We start from the raw sequence: 21875 nt of genomic DNA on the forward strand, positions 1-21875 counted from the left end.
TTGTCAATGCAGTTGAAATCCGAATTTCAAATGTCCCCGAGTCACTTGGGCTTTGAGCATCTTAATCTCTTCTCCAGCCCTTATATCATACGTTGGTACGGATCGCGTTAGTGAAATTGATCCGGCAAACGCTGTACCTCCCGCAAGCACCACATCAAACCGTTTGATTGCGGTGCCAGCATAGATCATGTTTAAAAAAAAATGCTACGTGCACTACAAAATGGCTATTATGTGCCTAAAACTTATTTTATTCCTACCTGATGTTAGCCTGTTTGCTGTGGAAACCGGTACGGTAACTTCCAAAGTTCCCTTGAGTGAGGTGCATCAGAACAATCTCCTCCATAATTGCTGACAAACCGTCTTCTACCGCACAGCACAAAAAGAATCGCAGGAAGAGTTGGCACAGCGACAATCCCACCGACACGAAACATACAGAACCGACAGCCGACTGAATCAAAACATCCAGAGCACGAAAATGAAATGGCGAAAACGAAACAAAATCATGCTCTCTGTCTTTGTCTGACACACACGCTACATGTGTGTTAGTGTGGTAGACAGTGGTCTGAATATCACTCATTTTCAATGAATGTTCCTGATTGCACTTCGCAACTGAACGAATAGCGATCGGGTTTTGTTATTGATTGCTACTGGACCTATCCGATCATCGTTCGTTCTATTCATCGCTAACATATAGATCACCTCGCACGATGCTTGCTGTCAAAACAGTGCAGCACTATCATCCAATTGGAATCTCACCAAAGAGCGATGCATATGGCGAATCATGTTCGTCTAGGATCAGGAGTGAATGGTTCAGGAAGTGAGTGAGTGATACATTCAACCGATCATTAGCAAATGTTGTTTGTTTTTAAACATAGCCAATTAATAAATTTATTTGAATTTACAGCGTTTTTTACACCAGTAAGAATAAAATCAAATTGTAGTTGTCTTTGTGAGGGAAAGATGTTCACTTCCGCCGTGTTTTCGATTTCAAAAAAACCAGGCGGATACTGAGTGAGTGACATTCAGAATGGATCAGTTTGTATCTCCCTCATCTCTGATATGCGATGTTTGCAAAATCGATGATTCTGAATGATGCGACTCGGTTTGCATAGCTGAGTGGAGCGCTGATCGAGATTGCATACCAGTCGGGCGAAGCAGTTGCGAGAGGCGCTTTCCTATTATACAGTCAGAATGTTTCAAATAAGAAACGTATCCTGAGTGTTTATTTTGATTGATTTTCTGACCATTGGTGGTAGAAATGAATCCTGCTTTCGAGCTGGATCGGTTTCGACTAGTTTCGATCGATTTCAACTTGCTCCGTTGAACAACGACCAAAACATGAGCCCGTTGAACAACGACCACTTGACAGAAACTAGTCGAAACCAATCGCTACTTACGATTGAACGCAGCTGAAATACATGTGAAAGTGTTTTATTCTCGACCAGTTGCAACCCACGACATTATCACAGAAACACGTAAAATTTCTTTATATGCACGACTCTTGACCTTTATACTAAAATTGACCTCACTCAAAATTATTGCATAAACGTCCCATGGCCCGAATTTATAAACGACCCCTTTCACCAACCCCTGACAATAAAATTTAAAACCTGGAAGCAATAGACCGTCCCTCAAAACTCCAATGTGGAAAAATCCGTTTCAATCCAATGTGTTATAACGTCTATATCGCAAAAATATTGAGCAGTAGATATGAATGACCCCTTTGGCTGACCCCTGTTCCTCAATTTGATACCTGGAATCGATTGCTCGTCCCTCAAATTACTCATGTGTATATTTTCATCCCAATGATGCGATGTATAATTCCGCCAATATCACAAAAAAATATACAGTTTATATAGATGACCCCTTTGACCGACCCCTGACCCTCAATTTTATACTTGGAATCGACAAATCATCCCTCAAAACACTAATGTGTTAATTTTCATCACAATCTTATGTATAACTAGCTGACCCGGTGTGCTTTGCTACCCCTTTCAAAGTCGAATAATATTTTCCGATTTTTTTCAATTTTTTATTGTTTTGTTGGCATCATTTTAAGCCAAACTATAACATAATTCATAACCAACCGCTAAAAAATGAGAGCTGTAGCAGAAGTTTCGGATTGCAACACAAAAATAACTTTAACTAATATTCTGAATCTTGCTCTATAAATTTGGGTTAAAGATCTGATAATTTTCATCTGTTTCTTTAAGCTTCGCCCTAAAAAAGGAGGATAACAAATTAATCGAACGCAAACAATCTTACTTATAAAATATGTTCGTTTTTGCTTGATATGTTCTGGATTTATGCGAAAAAAATGATAAGAGAGCCCCATCTCCCTGTCCTTCCCTTCACTCCCTGTTGAATGGAAGTCGTAATCTTTATAATTCCATTTTTTTTCGTTCCCAAAAATCCTATTATATCAAATATAGTTTCATTGGTTGATAAGTTTTAAAGCTTTACAAAAAAATTTCTATGGAACTCCCTACTTTCTTCCCCTCTCCTACACTGTAAAGCGTAAGGGTCTATAACAATCGTAGAAACATATCTCGTAACCAAGTACCTTTCCATGCCATATTTATTCCATTTGTTGGCTTCGTTAGCATAAATTGAGAACTTATGCTAACAAAATTGTATTGGGCTCACCTCCCTCCTCCTATGTACCTACTCACTGAAAGGAGGATGGTGTGTCAGATAATCATAGAATCATACCAAAATGATTTTCCATGTTCAGTTTTTTCCATTTCAAGGATTTTGTAAAAAAAAAATTAAATGTAAGCTTTCCTCTTCCCTTATTTTATTCCCAATTCTATCATCCCACTGCAAGAAAGGAATTGTTTGACATAAAAAATGTCTCGTATTGAAATACACTCCCATGCCAAATTTGAATTTATTTGCTTTGTAAATTCTTGAGTTATGCATAAACTTGAAAGGAAGTAGCATCCCCCTTCCGTTCTTCCCATTGAATGGAGGGGTGAGAACTTAATATTCATAGAAGTATTTTTTGTACTCAAATTCTTCTTGATACCAAATTTTATTTCATTTGCTTTATTAATTCTCGAGTTATGCAAAAAAAAATTGTATGGAAGCCCCCTTTCCCCCTTTATATCCTTCCGCTTAAAAAAGATGGGGCTTCAATTTATAACAGAAACATTTCTCATATCCAAATACCCTCACATGCCAAATATGATTCAATTTAGGGAGACCTTTTTTCCCTTTTTTCATCCACCTTTTTGAAGGAGTAAGGGATACCAAATATTCATAGAAGCATTTCTCGTACCCAAATATCGTTCCATGCCAAATTTGGTTCCATTTGCTGTTGTAGTTCTTGAGTTATGCAATAAAAATTGTATGAAACTCCCCTCCCTCTTTCCTTTCTCCCCGCTGGAAGAAGTAAGGGGTCTCAAACAATCATTAGAACATGTCACGTTCCCAAATATCCGCCCATGCCAAATTAAATTCCATTTGCTTGATAAGTTTTTGAGTTATGTAAAAAATATTAAAGAGGGCTCCTCCCCCTTTATATCTACCTTACTGGAAAGAGGGAGGGGTCTCAAATAATCATAGAAATATTTTCGTATCCAAATACCTACCCATACCAAATTTTGTTCCATTTGCTTTATTGGTTTTTGAGTTACATAAAAAAATATGAAAGAGGCCCCTCCCCCTTTCAACTGCAAAGAGGGAGGGGTCTCAAATAATCATTGAAATATTTTTCGTATCAAAATACCTTCCCATGCCAAATTTGGTTCCAATATCTTGATTAGTTTTCGAGTTATATGAAAAAATTTAAGGTAGCCCCCCTCCCCCCCTTCCTATCACCCCACTGAGAGGAGGGAGGGGTACCTAATATTCATTGAAATATTCCCCGTTTCCAAATACCATCCCATGCCAAATTTCATACCATTTGCTTGATTATTTCTCGAGCTATGCAAAAAATTGTCTTTTGCATGAAAGGCCCCTCCCCCCCTTCCTGTTAGAGGGAGGGGTCCCAAACCATAATAGGAACCTTCCCCGGCCTCTAATACCCTCACCTGTCAAGTTTCACGTAAATCGGTTCAGTAGTTTCTGAGTCTATAGGGAACAGACAGAAAGACAGACAGACAGACAGAAATTCATTTTTATATATATAGATAACGCCAATATCACAAAAACAGTGAACAGGTTATATGGACAACCCCTTTGGGCGACCTCTGATCCTAAATTTGATACCTGGAATCGATTTTTCGTCCCTCAAGACACTCATGTACAAATTTTTATTATAATCCAATGACTTTCAGAAGAGGTCTTCAGTAAATCTGAGAAAATTTTTCATCATTCCTGGTCCTAATGAGCATCCATGCCAAATTTCAGCTCTTTAGGTCTTAAGACGGCTCAATCTATAGAGGACAAACAAACAAACAAACAAACAAACAAACAAACAAACAAACAAACAAACAAACAAACAAACAAACAAACCCACAGAAATTGCTTTTTATATATATAGATAAATTGGTTTGAATCACAAAGTTTATTGATAATTGAAATGCCGAAATTCCACCTGATTTTTAAGATAAGTTAACCACCGTTAATTAATTTTGTAAATTTATTTTTCGGCATATCGGTGAAAAGTAGTTATGAAATTGATAAAGATGGATAGAGAAGTGAGAAGAAAATTAACAGATGTTGAAGAGAGCGAAAGAGCATTTTTGCGAGGAAACTTATTAACGTACACCATACTTTACCCTGCAACATTTCATTATTTAGGAGAAGTAGTACCGGGATAGAGGTGGCACTACCTTAACCTATACAATGAAATCTGGTTGGTGCGAAGTCTACATGTGGTGAACACGTATACTCCGGACGGGCCTAAACCCGTCCGGAGTATACGTGTTCACCACATGTAGACTTCGCACCAACCAGATTTCATTGTATAGGTTAAGGTAGTGCCACCTCTATCCCGGTACTACTTCTCCTAAATAATGAAATGTTGCAGGGTAAAGTATGGTGTACGTTAATAAGTTTCCTCGCAAAAATGCTCTTTCGCTCTCTTCAACATCTGTTAATTTTCTTCTCACTTCTCTATCCATCTTTATCAATTTCATAACTACTTTTCACCGATATGCCGAAAAATAAATTTACGAAATTCCACCTGTAAATTCTCTTAACTAAAAGATATAAACATTTAAAATTCACTTTGCTGCTAACTTAAAATTCACTTCGCCGCTCACTAAAAATTCCCTTGACGGTCACTTAAAATTCACATGAATTGACGATTGGCCAAAATTCACTCCAATCGTCACTTACGTCACATTTTAATTGAAAACTATTTTCAGTGTATCCAAAAAGCCGCAGGTTGCCGACCTATTATGTCTATACCAACACTGTCGGTGTTAAAATATTTTTCGGAAAATCATCAAATAAATATTTTAAATATTCAGTCAACAGTTTGGTTTAAAATGCATCAAAATGCAAATCAAAGGTTAGCGTTCGGTAATTTCCAAATTTCATCCATCCAAACATTAATTCTAGTAATTTCAGCTAGTATTTTTTTTTGTAGTATATTTACACCTAAATGTATGCAGCACCCTTATGCTTTTTCTTGAAAAACATTTTTGGCAGAAAAAAATGTAAAATTCAATTCGAATCAAACCAAAACTTACTGAAATTGGTGCTCTATGCTTCATGACATCACGAATACATCAAAAACTATAAATTTTCAAACCTTTTCATTTGAATTTTAATTAACAAAAAAAAAAACAAGTATATTGCAACTTACCCCTTTTCTTAGGGTAAAAATAGCATGTTTTTGAAAATTTATACATAACTAGTGAAACCAATCATTTTTCTAACTACGTCAAGTCGATGTCCCATCAACCTTAAAACTTTTGATGCACAAGCGGTATGATTATCCGAGGACATTAAGTTTTTAGAAGCCATTGAAATTGAAACGTGTTGCATGATGCCCCAATTAACGGTATACCTTACCAAGTATAAGAATAACGTTTTAGCGACAAACCACTATTTAATAAAAACAGAATCCAAAAATAACCAAAAAATAATTATTCTACTGTTTCACGAATTTCTCACATATAAATAATGTATTAATGAAAACTATAAAAATGACCTATAAAATCGTTGCCGTGCCGTAAATAATCATTATTTAGGTCCCAAGATTTTCTTTACATGTTATTTGCAATTTTCTTCAATTTTGAGGAATTCCTACAATGTTTTGAATATCTACAGATTTTGAGCCTTCCAAAATGTAAAAAAATACTTTAAGCATTTAAGTCTTGTACGAAAAAATCTATATCTGTCTATAATTGTCACTACCGTTGGAAGAGTAAACAGCGCGTACCATATATCTACCGGTCCTTTGGCACACATCAAAAATCATATTAAAACATGCAGCCACTGCTCATACAGCGAGTGATCTATGCTGGGTACCACACACATGAAATCTTGTTCATTTACGTTACATAATCGAGCGGCTTGTTTCGTCTAGTTTCTCTTCACATCATCGTGTTATGTCGCATCAGAAAACATAACTTCACTCTTGTTACCAAAATGAATTGGTGTATCAATATTAAAAATGTAAACGAACTTTTGATCCAATGGTTTTCGAATGTTTTTGATTATTAGGTCGTAAAATTTGAACTGCCGATGAACTGATAAGCTAATCCAAGCCTACGTATAAGCTTTCGTTTCAAACATCCCCAAAATACTCTCAATTCAATGCATGGTTTCACGTATTTTTGCGAATACTTACGATAGTGCCAATTCCATCCCGCGCCATTATCAGCAATCCGCAACGGTCGGTCGTCGGGGTTTCGATCGAGTTCCAAATTACGCCTCAGATTCGGAATATCTAATCAACAACTCGGCCCGGTGTTTACTGATTCTGAAACACAAATTTAACGAAGAAAAAAAACACTTTCTCAGTCAGGTGTACGCACCAACAAATGTGTGTTCTCGTTGTGTTATTTTAAGATCTGCTTCTGATTAGAATAAACACGACATTCGTAAGAATTGAATGAACAGATGTATGAATGAGAGTATTAGATAATTCATTCATATGATCTAGTCAAGGTCAACAGCCGGCGAAAAATGATAGCAAAACTAGATCCTACGATAGCATAATTTTGTGATTATGGTTTTTGTCTTTTTTCAGTTATGAATTGTTCCGGCAATTGACACTCAAAGCTTAATTTCTGCATCCACGTTTGAGCTCAAATTAAAACCTTGGTGCAATTTATATCTTTCTCAATTCCCGCTGGACGCGAAATTCACCTTATGATTATCGTTGGTTTTGTGCAGCTTCAAATCACACAACAAAGACTCACGGAATATCTCGATAAGATAAAATCAAAACAAAAAGTACAAGCCAGATGAATGAACTCGATGCCGGTTTGTTGAGCAATCACTGACTGAGTAGAGGGCGGCCTCTGAACCGAGCAAAGTGTGACGACAAACTGACAATGACCATTTCTGAATCAAGGCGGCGAGGGAAGCTCTGAAATCGCGCATTCATTCCGATTGTCTGTGTATGTGTGCCGGTGTACGTGTGCCCTCTGCTGGTGGTTGATAAACTTAAGCCGGCTAGCTGCTGTGTGATTTAAATTAAGCCAAGCGCGCCAGCAGTCCCTCGATTCCAAAGTACAGCAACAGCGTGGCGGGATTATTTAAAAGGTTCGTTGTGGAGCGTTTTTTGCAATTCATTCGTCTGGAGAGATGAACTTTATTTGATTTTTTTTTCAAATTTTTCAAAATAAATCTATACATAAAATAACCTTAGTTAATTACACTAATTTATAAAAATTCAAACAAAGTAAAATTCCATTAAAAGTTTAGTTTGAAAACTGATCATTCTTAATGGACTCGTTGAACTCAATCACAGCAAAGAATCATTTGAACCAAAATGCCGAATTATCTCGGAAACAGTTTTCCCGAACAGTGGTTGAGCATTTTCCTTTTTAATCATTCAACCCCCCCTACCACCCCAAAAAAAATATCACTCGTCAACAAAACATCGGAAACATTCATAAGCTCACCCAACATGACATGACTTTCCGATCGAGGTGGTTTGGTTTATGGGAAAATAATCACCACAACTTCTGTTAGGTATTCAACACAGGTGTGCACAACATTGGGCGCAGTGATTGACAGAGGGAAAACGAAAGAAAAACATGATCAATCCACCTAACGGAGTTCTTTTTCACTTATTCCCTATTCGTCAAATGTTGAGGATTTTCAGTTTTTTTAAGATTTAAATATCTCTTGTAACCCATTACATGAGGTCCGCTTCTAGGTGATTTCATTTGTACGAATTTATAGTTCACGAAAACTATAGAAGAAAAAGGGTGCTAATCTGTTGAGTAACCAAGAAAAACCAAACATTTGCTATCTTTTCATAAGAATTTTATTCGAAACGCTGTAGATATATTTTGGTTTTTCGAGAAAAATATTTAAAAAAGATGGCATTTTTTAGCAAAGACCAGGAGCGTCTTTTTTTAAATGATGAAATTTTGCTAGTCACCTGTACTTTGGTAGCTATAAAGATGTTTGAGAAGTAAGATTTTTTTAGTTTTAAAGACCATACGCCGTGATTTGAATTATAATAATAACTGAATAAGCATTGAATTGCTTTTGGAATAAAGTTCCAGATAATAGTGATAAAATCAACATAAAATCATCAATTGTTCACCCTATCGGTTAGTACTGAAATAATTTATCTCTTTCAATGGGAAATTTATGTTATTGAATAAAAAAGTAAACTCTAAAATAATTTAATCAAAATTTCATCATTTCTAATCCAATCAATTCCTTTATCTTATAGTCAGTGTTTCAGAGCAGAATCAGATGTGCTAAAAGATTCGAAAGCTTTAAAACTACCAGCTGTGGTCTATAAAACAAGCACTTTTATTGTTTCACAAGCTGACCGGGTTGTAATTTACTACATCTGTCAAAAAAATTGTTCTCAAACTGTTCTCAGTAAAATTTGGACATAATTTAGTATCATTTTTTTTTTTTTAAATAAAAGTTGAGCTATAGTCTGAATGTCTTGAATTTTATTTCTCGAATTTGTATGTGCTTTCTAATGCCTGATCTATATTTTATTTTGGTTGGTTAAATGGCTGCCATCCTAACTTTGGCATTGTTCTTCAAATGCTGAGCTAGCATTTGTAAGACAATACGCGACTTTTCTTTTCTTACAGTTTCACAAATGAATTGCTTCTATTTTCGTATTTCCAGTGTTTCTAGCATGGAAATGAATTTTCTGATTTTCAAAACGATATTTTTGATACTAAGCATTTTGAAAGATTTATTTTTTATTGCGCGAATTATCTGTTTGGCCTGTTAAACTCTGCAATTAGAGATTATCTATTCTCATCTAATTCTACAAATCTACATTGAAAATTTACTTTTCGAACTATGAGGCCCACATTTTTAAAATAAGAGTGCACATTTTCCAAAAGGAAATAAATGTAAAAATCAATTGATGCAACGCTTTATGTTGGTTTCCTGTGGGAGCCCCCCTTTACAAAGAAAATTGAAGGGTTCTTCAAAATAAAACATCATTCTCACTGAGGCGAACCAGCCAAAGGCTGAGAGTCTCTTCAATTATGACATTAAAAAATCTTCTCATGACATATCAAAACTTTTTAGACCTTTTCAAAAGTGCGAGTCTTTCAATTCACAGAACCTCCATTAAATCGAATCTTTATGAAATAATGCTTCGAATTTGTTCTTGTTGATTATAAGTTTTGAGCTTGAGCTTGCTATCCTGCGGCCCCCGCGGGCCAATGGCATAATTGTTGCACTCCGTGATTGGTTTGAGATAATCAACATCTCACTTTAGCATAGGAACCAATAACGACGCCGGCCAAGTCCATGTAGTCGATAGAAGGAAGGGAAGTGCAGCACATGTGGAGATATGTTAATTAGAGGCCGGCTGTACGCCATCCTTCCACAAATCTCCACGCTGATTGTTTGAGGAAAAGGTAGTGTGGCATGGAAGACCACCTTCGTAGGCGTTTAAGCCACTCGAGACCTAAGCTCCTGATATGTTAAAACTTCTACGTTTCCTATTGAAACTCCTGATTCATCCTAGAGGTCTTTGAAATATATTTTGACAAAAAGTGAACTGTACTAAGGCGTACGACTTTTGTTATTGTATAAGATATGCCAAAATTATTTTTAATAATTTTAAAGATACATACCACACATGTGAAATAGGTAAAAAAATAAATTGCTTTTAATGAGTCCCTAGCTAAACTTGACCTCATATAATTAAATGTTCAATTTAGGTGTTGTAGTCAAATCTATCTATTTGAAGTTAATTTAAAATGGTGATGTGATAAAACGGTCACACGAAATTTTTTTAAATATCTACAAAAATTGATAAAATCTGCTCGGCAGATTGAGAACCCAATGAAGTTTGAAAATTATAACTTTCCTCCCAGTATCCCTGTTTGTATTTGTCTAAACTTGAGGCATGACAATTTTTCGATTAACTCATATTTTAGATTTTGAAACTTCGAAGGGGCTTCTATTGTAGTGAATTTACCGGCTGCATAAGAAAAAAGAAATCCTTTTTGAAACAAGCGAAACTAACAATTTAAGCATTTTTTCAAAATATTATTTGAGGCCTTCAGGATCGGAAGGATACAAACTGATGCAAAACTCAGTTTTTTTCATAATCAACTATCTGAACTATCATTTGAACACCTATACCTCTCTGATCCATAGCTCCTAATTTGGTGCGATTGGATTCAAGAAAAGAATGTTTAAAACAAAAAAAACTTTTAAAGTTTTCCTTTGAACTGTTTGAGGATACACATTATTGCAAACAATATCTCTTTAACTGAACAAATTAGAACAATGAAACAGCTGTTAATATCATACGAAAAGAGAATTGCTTTTATCTCATGAGAACACAATAATGTTGATTATTATTAAATGGTAACAGGTACTCATAGTTCGCCAAATATCAATCATTTTTCGTGATATGACCACCTGTCAAGATCAGTATTAAAATTCAATTTTGTATAAACATTCAAGTTTGTGAAAAGGAATTGATTTTTTAAACGATCAATTTAGCTGAGCTGAGAGGCTTGAGAGTAGTTCAAAATCTTTTTTTTTTTTTGAAGCTAGGAAATTTAGTTTGATCGTTTATTATCGAAAAATCTAGCGGAATATGAGTGCTTTCGTTGTTTTTTTTTGTGCCTCAACTTGAACACAAATATCATATAAGACATGTGGAATATAAGCTGCTTGCTACTTAGCTGACTAAATTTTTCTTCCGTCACTACTTCTTATTCTAATTGCTGTAAATTCAAAAATGTTACTAGTTAAAATCGATGATGAATTTAACTTATCTGAATATCCGGAGCAGGTTACTGGAGCTCAATCCGACAATTCGTGTGAAGAACAGCATACTTGATAGTCTTTTGTTCCGAAGGCGTCCATTCCAAGCGAATAACTTCTTTGAAAAATATGTACATTTTTTTCAAAACTCCATTTTAAAATCAAAGAAAGTACATAGACACTAAACATGAATCAATAATCATTTTATATTTCTTCATGTTTTTTTTTCAAAACGCGATACGAAAATCACAAAAAAAAACGCAGCGAGAAAACAAACAACGTCCGGTCTCGAGCAAGGATTGCTGCGATCTCCCTGTTCTTGTTGATTATAAGTTTTTTTTATATTTACTACTAGCTGACCCGGTGTGCTTTGCTACACTTTCCAAAAAATTTGCGAAATTTGTGATTAGGGGGAACATTTTTTTACGCTTTGTGGATTTTGGATAGAAAATCTGATAACAATGGTGGGTAAAGAGACTACATACAAAGAGGCGCAGTCTGGTCCCTTTTGAAATAATAAGCTTGCAACCCTGCTGTGGGGCTGCCTTTAAGACTGCTTGGTTTTGCTCGATTGGAATGACAATGACAGAAAATCGAAAATTCCATTAGTGACATTTCGTCTCTTTTTTTACTATAGGATCGTTAATGGTGGGGTGTGGAAGGTGGGGTCGAAAAAAATCGAAAATTGCGTTAGGTAATTTTTGAACGGATCCTTATTTAATTTTTTATTTATTTGTACAACATTGAAATTCAATTCCAAAATCATTCAGATGTTCCTTCAAAATAAAACTTCAACCCTCTGGCAGTAGAAGGGGATCTCAAACCACACAAACACAAATATGCTCCCATGCAAATTTGGTTCCATTTTGTCTATTAGTTATTGAAATATTACAAAAAAGTATGAGTGACCACCTTCCCACTTTTTATTGTTCCACTGAATAAAGTGAGAGCTTTTAAATTATCGGCGAAACATTTCTTGTGCTCAAATGCCCTCCCATGTCAAATTTGGTTTCGTTTACTTTATCAATTTTCGAGTATGCTATTAAATTTGTATTTGAGCCTCCCCTCCTACCTATCCCCTAGCTGGAAGGAGGGACGGGGCTCTAATAATCATAAAACATTCCGTGTATTCAAAACCACTCGCATGCCAAATTCTGTTCCATTTTCTCGATATATGATTGTTCTCATATGTTGGCTCCATTTCTTAGAAAAGATCTTGGTTAACGCAAAACAATTGTATGGAAGCTCCTCTCTTTCTCAACTTTATGCTCAATAGAAAGAAAAAGCAGTCTAAAATAAGCATATAACTATTTCTCGTATTCAATTGCCCTTTCATGCCAAATTTGTTTCCTTTTGCTCGTTTAGTTCTCGGGCTATGCAAAAAACCACTCTCCACCCTATCACCCCACTGGAAGAAAACAGTAGTATAAAATATTCATAGAAACAACCCTCGTTCTGGAAAACCCTCCCAAGCCAAATATGATTCCATTTGCTGAATAAGTTTGCGAGTGATTTAAAATGTTGCATAGGAGCACCCTCCTCCCTTGAAATTTTCACACTGGAAGAACGAAGTGTTTCAAAATATTATAAAAACATTTCTCGTATTCAAAAACCTTCCCACCTTAAATTTGGATCCATTTGCTTAATGAGTTTTCCAGTTAAGGTTAAATTGTTAAAGGAGCCTCCTCGCCACTTTCTATCTACTCACTGGAAGGAGGGAGGGGTACCAATATTCATAGAACCATTTCTCGTACCCAAATTCTCTTCCAAGTTGATTTTGTTTCCATTTGCTCGAATAGTTCTCAAGTTATGCAATTAAAAAGATATGCAAGTCATTTCTCATATATCAATAGTCTCCCACGCCAAACTTGGTTCCATTGGCTAATAAGTTCTCAAAATATGTACAAAATTGTAAGGTACCCTCAACCCCCCCCCCCCTTCCTATCTTTCCACTAGAAGGAAGAAGGGGTTCCAAATATTCATAGAAACATTCCTTGAATACCCTCCCATGTTAAATTTGGTTTATTCTGCTAGATCAGATCTCGAGTAATGCAAACAATTGTCTTTTGTTTTACAGACCCCTCCTCCCACCCAGTGAACAGATAGACAGACAGACAGAAATCCATTTTTATGTACAGTAAGGTTTTTTTACACTGATATACGTACCGCGTAAAAAAAACCGTGCTAATTCCCGAAAACCGTGTTAAAAAAGTCCATTTAAATTCTGCAGTTTCTGACACTTAAGACCTGAGACCTGAGACTTGAGACCTGAGACCTGAGACCTGAGACTTGAGACTTGAGAATGTAGACTAGAGATATGAGACCTGAGACTTTAGACATGACACCTGAGACCTGAGTCCAGGGACCTGAGACCTGAGATTTAAGGAACATTGTAATCTATCCAAAAACTGTGACAAAGATACGATTCTGACAATAACGGATGTATACAGCGACTTTATGTTAATTTTTTATTTTTTACTACGATGTCGAGTTGATGTGCTTTTTTTCAATTGCAAATTTCTCGTAAGCTTTGGAGAAAGAACGGCGGTTAAAAAAGAGATTAGTTATAAAATACTGAAAATTTGTCTTCAAATCTAACGTGAGGTAAGAGAGGGTGGCTTTATACAGAATTGATATTAACACATTTTGTCAAGCATGAAGTTTCACTGAGATTCCTATATTGTGTGCGTGTTCTTGTTCGTTCGATTAAAATTAAAGGAAATCCGGAAAACTGAGTTTGAATTTTAATGCCTAATGGTTTAGAAATGCTGAAAAAACACCAGTGTAGAGATGAGATGAAGGATATGTAGAAAATAAATCAAATTTAATAAAAAAAAATGTTTGTATTCGGCAACACAGAAGATATATAAATTTAAAAAAAATCTATGACAACTTTTTTTTTATTTTGCCAACACTATGCCAAACAAACAAAACAAAGTCAGTCATTGAGCTTCTCTTGTGATCGACAGGCATGTCTGGGTGAAGCTTTGGATTGGGATTGTAAGGATAGTAAAATCAGGACAAAAGAAGTGGTTGGTAGAATAAGGACAAAGAACGCAGATTGTCAAGGCAGCTACTACAAAAAAATTGTTTTTGATTCGGCCTCCGGTAGAAATACGGATTGGCACAGGGGGCGCAGAATTTAAGGCTTCTGTTACTGACTGTTTGTTTTGATTTGGCTTTCCGTTGAAAAAAAAAACGGAATTGGCTTAGAAAGCGCTTATTTTTAACGATGCTGCTGAACTGAGATTTGGCCTCCCGGTAGAAAAAGGAGGACTGGCTTAGAAATCGCAGCATTGGCTGATTGTTTATTTTGGTTTGGCTTTCCAGTGGATAATGACGGATTGGCTTAGGAGGCGCAGATTTTTTAAGACTGTTGCTAATTGTTTATTTTGATTAGGTCTTCCTATGGACAAAGACGGATTGGATTAAGAAGCACAGATTTTTAAGGTTTCTACTGCTGATAGTTTGTTTTGATTTGGCCTTCAGTGGATGAAGACGGAGTTGCCTTAGGAAGCACAGATTTTTAAAGCTGCTGCTGCTGATTGTTTCTTGTGATTTGGCCTTCCGATGGAAAAGACAGATTGGCATATAAAGCGCAGATTTTAGATCAGCTTCTGCTGGAGGTGTGTAATGTAGAATTGTAGAATTTAGATGAAAGATATTTGACAAAAAATGTTTTTAAGGAAAACATGAGTCTGTAAATAAAAGTTTCTTTTGAGAATAGATGTGAGAAAGAATGTACATAGAGATGAGATGAAGGATATGCAGAGAAGAAATCAACTTTAATAAAAAACAAAAGTAATAATACACAGCAAAAAATTTCTAAAAGTATACCCAATCTAAAATACGAGTGATCTACTTTTTGACCAGTGTAATCCAAAACTGATGTAATTTTACACTCTTTTTGATCTATTTTTGAATCGTTTGTATAAACTTAATTTTGTATGATGTATGTTTACACGCCCTGATCTAAAAAATATATCTCAATATAAAATTACATTGAAAACAATGTAAAACACGACAGATCCATTGTTTTCCTTTTTTTCGCGGCATAAATTGTTCTGTTTTTATCCGAGATGGTGGTTTATTGTGCGAAAAGAAAAAAATTCGCTTCCGCAGTTAATTTAGTATTAAAACCGAACCAAATTCTTTCAGAATCGAATTAAAAAATGGTAGATTATAGTTATAGACGAAATGAAAAAAAATGGAACTTCAAATTCTCTTTCGATTGCAGGAATTGCTGTTTTATAAATGGATCAAAAGCCGAATCAATGTTGAATGTTTCTAATGTTTAGGGGATTCCGATTACTATGCTGTTCCGGAAGGATTCAAGAATGCTGCCTGACGCTGATCGGCAAAACATCGCCGTGCTGGGGATCATCGGACACAACCACAATTTCAGCTGCCAGTGATGGTGTGCATTTTTTGAGTTTGCAGTGTATCGGCAATATATGTTAAATAAAATGACACATGTGGCGTATTTATTCATAAACAACTCCCAAAATCTGTTTATTTAAAAAAGATTTGTAATATTAACGCTAATATGTTTTGAAATTTACATCATTGTGTATTTTTACACGACGGTTTATGTCATCCGTTTTCGTGCATTGTTTTCGATCTAAATTTACACGCTTCAAAAATTACATTGTTGAGAAAAATACACCGTGGTATAATTTTATACCAAAATTGATGTTCCGTTTTCGTGCATCGTTTTCGATCTAAATTTACACGATTTTTTCTTGCTGTGTAGTTGTATTCGGCAACACTGAAGATATATACAGTAAAATAAATTGATATGGCACTCAGAAGTGTCTGAGTAAATCTCTGAATTGAGACTCGTAAGAATCGTGAAATCACGACAACCAGATCTCGACATTTTCTCCTTTTTTTAATTCATTTGGTATCGAAATTGAAAATTCGATTTTCTCGATTATTGGGGGTGATGTTATAGGGTCAAAAATCCGAAAAAGAGATTTTGGCATCAACAACTCATAAACGTGCTCCAGTAATGTTAAAAATAATAAATATTAACTCATTCGATGTTTTTAAATCATTTTCAATGTGATGCTAAACAAATTATCTGAGGAATGAATAAATGGAATGTTAATAACTTTTCAATGTACATTTTCTACGAATTTATTAATTCATTTTTTTGTACTTTTGTGTATAAATATCAATTGAATAGAGTAGGAAGTAAACTTAACAACAGTCTACAGTAGAAAACATTATCCTGGGGAATAATCCAAAAAAAGAACATGTATGAGTACTTTGACCAAGTTCCAATACTCTTCCTCAATTAAATCTGATCAAGAAGCGTTAAATATATAAAAATGAGAAAGTCGGTGGGGATGATTATTCTTGTTCGATATCCGTCGTGTCGTACGCGACCATAGCCTAGGATTGTCGTCAAGCCCCCACCACCACCAGAATTGGTAGCGCCGGAAAACCATAAATATCGATTACGATGACCGAAATTATGTCGGATCGGAGGCGGACTTCGCCCCGTTATTCCGGTGCATCGCACCATGATGTTTTGGAATTGTATTGTATTTTCTAGGTTCACATACCCAACACTTCCATTCAGTTGATCCATCATTGGTGTCGCTGTTGATAAGTTGGTGCGAAGGATTTGGGGCCATCCGAAAAAGTTGTTTTGGATAAGCTGGATTATCTACTGGACTGAACCGGTCACTAAACTGTTTCCAACTGGAATGGGGAATTATTTTCGGTTTATCACTGACGATAAGATTTTTTTCAATTAGAATTGATTAACTGGTAAACGAATTCATGGATTCCCTTCACGATTACATGGCCATTCAAAATTTTCAATCACTTTTTCACTAATTGGATGATTCATTTTTTGCGAGACACTTCTGTTTAAATTGTTCTAAACAATTTTCGAATTGATTACTTCCGTTTCGGTTGATCTTACACTAAATCGGACCACAGCAGAGCTTCGATTCTACGGAAAATGAAAAATCAGACAACGAAAAATCCGACTGATTTTTCGTTTTCTATCTCGAACGTCTAGCTAGCTGCATATGGCTTCACCACAGATTTCCAGCTGAAACCCCCAATCCACCCCAATCTGACCTGGTGCAAGCAATTACTAGCTAGTAGTGGTATCATTATTTGTTGTTATTATTGCTGGGTAGCGTGGGTGGAATCGTTGCCGTTTGTCTCTGTGTAGATACTTCTTGCTCCAGAGAGCTACATAGCGACACACTTGCATTGCACTTATCCAAAGAGGGTGGAAAAATTGTGTCAGTCAGAACCTTTTTTCGCGAATGTAAACAACAAAGGACTGTGACTGGAATGGTTTGGGGAAAGTTGACGACAACAAGCTGGATATAGGTACAGCTGATTTATTTTCCATTTCACTCGGTTTTTTCTCAAGTGTAGGTTCTAACCTACTTCTCGTTACAGTAGTTGTAAATTAACTGGTGTGTTGGTGTTGTTGTTGTTGTTGTTGGAAAAAGGACCTGCGCTGTCGAGTGTTTTGGTTTTTGTGGTAGAGAATTGTAAATAAATTTAAAACTTTTTTCCAAAAATAAATACTTTTTTCTAACTAGATAATCAACTAGAAAAAAACAGAAAAAGTTTAGGAGTAGTAATAAATGCATAAATATAGTAAGTAATAAAGAAATCCAATATCCTGAATCTTATATCCGTACTGCGCATACTCACATTTGACCTTACTGATTTTATTCCTGAGCTCGACAAGTACTGCATTCTTTGTTATTTTGTCGAAGTAACTTCAATGTCTGTTCTGGAATCTTAACATATAAGGATTTAGAATTCAACTACGCTCTCTGGAGCCACTCTTGAAAGTTCTCGTGGGTCGTAAATAATCAATATTAGAGGTTTTTTTAAACCTTTCGCCATTTAGTCTCATTTGAATCCAACTTTCGGATTTCTTTTAAAGTTGAAATAATTTCATGAAAATATCGATCATTTTATTCATAATTTTGTTAATGATAAAATAAATTACATGCAATTAAATGCATTTCAATGAGGCAAAATATCAGTCAATTGCCTCGAGTCGGGGGCCCCCGAGAAAAATTTGAATTTAAACATTACTTTAATTATACTGCTGTAAGTTCTAGAAAACTAGGAAAGAAAATGAATCGGCATTAAAATGTTTAATATAATAGGTAAGGGGCCCCTTTGAAATAATATCTCGAATATTTCTACTCTAATATAAGTGAGGGACGCCCCTAGAGTAAGCATTGCAGCAATTTTCTTGCAATTTCTTGGCTAAACAAACTAGTACAAATTTTAAGAATACTTGCCAATATCTGGGCATTTGATTTCGAAATTTTCAACATAAAATCCGGACAAATCTATTCGTAGATTATTCGAAAAAAAAAATATAAAAAAGTGACTAAAACCACCTTAAATTTTCATTCTATTTTATCAAAACAAGTCAGCAGCGTTCAATTTTTTTCGAACTCTAAAAAACAATTTGGTTAAAACAAGCACAGAAGAATTAAGCTTAATTTAGCCCACTTTAATTTGAAAACCTGGGCATGTCGGAATAAATCCGGGGAAGAAGTTTCCAGCGAATCAAGTATTTTGATCTGATAAAGAAGTATTTTCTCCACATTAAAGAAATGTAAAGGCTTGTACGGGGGATAGATAAACTTTTTCTAAGATTTGTAATAACTAAACAAATACAGAAATTAATAGTTAAGAAAAGTAAAGAAAATAAACAAAAACATTTGAAAACCTTTTAAATTGTAAGAAAGGGGCTCTGTTTGGAATAGAATTAATAAAACCAGGCAATCTGGAATGCTCTCTTTATAAGTATGATTATTAGTATGAATAATAAAAAAATAATATTAGTTTTTCGGTTATTATTGAAATTCGCGGGGATTTGGTGCCAGATTTTTAACCTTGATTTTTCGCCCAACAATGAACGAATCAAAAAAAAAATTAAATGAATTATGTTTGTTACTATATCATTATTCATTTCCAAGTATGTTAACATTAAAAGTTTTTGTATTATATTGTAACTTTTGAAAATTTATCCTAAACCTAAAAGGTGAGCTAAATTCGCTTTCATCGATGGTTAAGATCTTTGAATTAGTTTAGCAGTCTGGTAGATCTAACTTAAATAGTTGATTTGAGCATAAAATAAGCTTTTTAAGGAAAATCTTCTATTTCTTAAAAATAACTTATTCCATACTCAAATCCTCCATACCCTTTTGTAAATTCAAAAATTTTAACCTTTGACGAAAATAATTCAAATTTTCAAAAAACAAAACACAATGCAAGTAAAATTTTGGATCAAACTTGCATTATGCAAACTTAAACCAAATCAATGATTTTGTTTGAAATTTGGTTTAAAAAAACTGCAATATTAATAATTTATTTTTAAACAATACAACGAGAAAATATATAATATTGTGCCAGTTTGACATGTTTCTTTAACAGCGAATATTTTTCATAAAGGATCAATTCCATAACGAAAATCCTGTGGATGATTTTGTGAAAAAAAATTTTGTTTTTTTTTGCATAAAACAAAACTTAGAAAATTAATTCAAATTCATCTTTTTGCTTGTGACTTTAGCTGAATTGTGTGAACAAACTGGTTAAAAATTTGAAATCTGGAAATCGATTTCTATCGCTAAATCATTTTCTGAATTTTGAATCTGCATACTAAACCTGAATTCAAAAATTGAGCTTTGAATCTGTATCCGAATTGCTATACGATTTCTGATACGTACAAAAAATACTATTTCCGAATCTTAATTCCAGATCAAAATTTTATGAACCAAGTTTGAAAGCCCTCATTCATGAATCTTTAATTTAAAATCTGTAGTTCAGGATTAATCTAAATTCACTGTTAGAATTTTTAATTTTTAATCTGTATTGTGAATCTGAATTAAAATAAGAATTTTAAATGATTAATCTGGATCAGAGTTTTCAAATTTGCCAAAATGTTTGAATTTTGTGTAAAAATTTTGTTTAAGAACTTCGAATTCGAATATAAAACAAGTTTTCTCTTCTTACTCGGGAAACTATTATCAAAATATTGAAAATGCTTATGATCTCGAAAATAATTCAAATTTGATTTGAAATGCAAAACCAAATTTGAACCAGGATTTCAAAGCAGCTTTTCATTTATAATTTGTTATGATTATTCCAACTGAAAATGAAGAATCCTGAACTGTATACAGAATGCGAAATACGAAAATAGAGATACACTTTTGGTTATGGGAATTATGGAATCAGCACCTCCGAAATGGATTGAATTAAATTCAAAATTTTATTACCAGAACTGAATTTCTATGATCAAGTGAGAAAATTTAGCAGAATTTTAAACTTTTGATGGGTGTTTGAGGTTTTGGCGTTAGTTTTTAGTATAGATTGTTACTTCTAAATATCCTAAATCTATTATCATAATTTGATTTTGAATAGAGTAAAATACCTGGGGCTGAATAAGATCTGATTTAGGTTTTTAATTTCACTGTTTAATTGTATGTATCTCCATGGAATATGGATTAAATTCTGTTGTAATTTTTTATTTTATTCTTTGTCTGAAGTCTGAATGTTACTTCCGAATAGTTAGGAAGAAAATATTTATTCAGTTTTTGATGAAGTTCATACCAAGTGATTGATTTTTTCTTTCGCAATGTTTGCACGTGATGAATAAAAAATTATAGTTTGAAGGTATCCGTCATAATGGTTATCTGAAGGCAACATAATGCACTGTTCACAGTTTCTTTGCATGTTTAAAATATTATGTGTTCTCTGGAACAGCATATGAAAAAAAAAAATCAAGGGCTTAATCCTGCTTTTACTTTAAATTGTCGTGTAACGGTGTTAGTTCATGGGATTCGGTTCAATTCATGGGAGCTTTTCATCAACATACCCTATAGCCTAAAATTTCAACACCTATCACGTTTTCTTCTGTCGGCGCACTAATGCCTGTCTGTCCAGATTATATCCAAATAAATTTCTCTAGAATTTCCTCCCGCCGAAAATTTTGAATGCGCAACACCAACACCAACTACTTCCAGCCATCGGAAATCAACAGACATACGCTAACCGCAGCGTAACTGAATATCACAAGATAAACTTTTTTTTAGTGAGCCTCTCCTTCCAATCTTGATCCCCGGCAGAAGTCGTAGTCTTCGTCATCGCTTATCTCGTAGTCACTCGCGCCATACGCTGACTGGCAACAGAATCGATGATTCGTTGATTCCGGTGGCTGATTTCTTTCTGGTAAGCTAACTAACTGTCAACTAACCGTAGCCTGAATTACCTCCTCTGCAGCACTTGGAACAGCTTCCAAACATCGAAGACAAGTTTGCGCATGCTATCTATTTACAACGCAGCTCCAGAGCACGAGAATAATCTTCTCGGCTTTCAGCTTCATGGGGTTTTGTTCCGCTGCTTCAACGCTTCCAGCGCTTCAAAAAGTAGGAGATCAACGTTCAGCAGCATGAGTCAGATCTTTCTCTGATGCGTAGATGAAGTTACTGACAACTAACTATCGCCCAAAACATCTCCTACAAGTC

At 34.8% G+C, this 21875-nt stretch overlaps 1 protein-coding gene across 4 annotated transcripts in view; it reads right to left on the minus strand.

Moving 5' to 3' along the window:
* LOC129739170 (lysoplasmalogenase-like protein TMEM86A) overlaps positions 1-17417 on the minus strand; it is a 28244-nt gene extending 10827 nt beyond the window's left edge. The window contains exons 1-3 of one of the 4 annotated variants that reach the window (XM_055730584.1): positions 17123-17417; positions 16917-17055; positions 6749-6880 (exon numbers count right to left, since the gene is read on the minus strand). In XM_055730584.1, the coding sequence (XP_055586559.1) occupies positions 6749-6775 (27 nt within the window). In that variant the 5' untranslated portion in view covers positions 6776-6880; positions 16917-17055; positions 17123-17417. Of the gene's footprint in view, positions 1-6748; positions 6881-7269; positions 7425-16916 lie in introns of those variants that run through there. The other 3 variants (XM_055730583.1, XM_055730586.1, XM_055730585.1) reach the window with 3 other exon arrangements.
* Between the last annotated feature and the right edge of the window lie 4458 nt (positions 17418-21875).

This window comes from Uranotaenia lowii, chromosome 1 (genome assembly GCF_029784155.1).
Source record: "Uranotaenia lowii strain MFRU-FL chromosome 1, ASM2978415v1, whole genome shotgun sequence".
Taxonomy (NCBI): Eukaryota; Metazoa; Arthropoda; class Insecta; order Diptera; family Culicidae; genus Uranotaenia; species Uranotaenia lowii.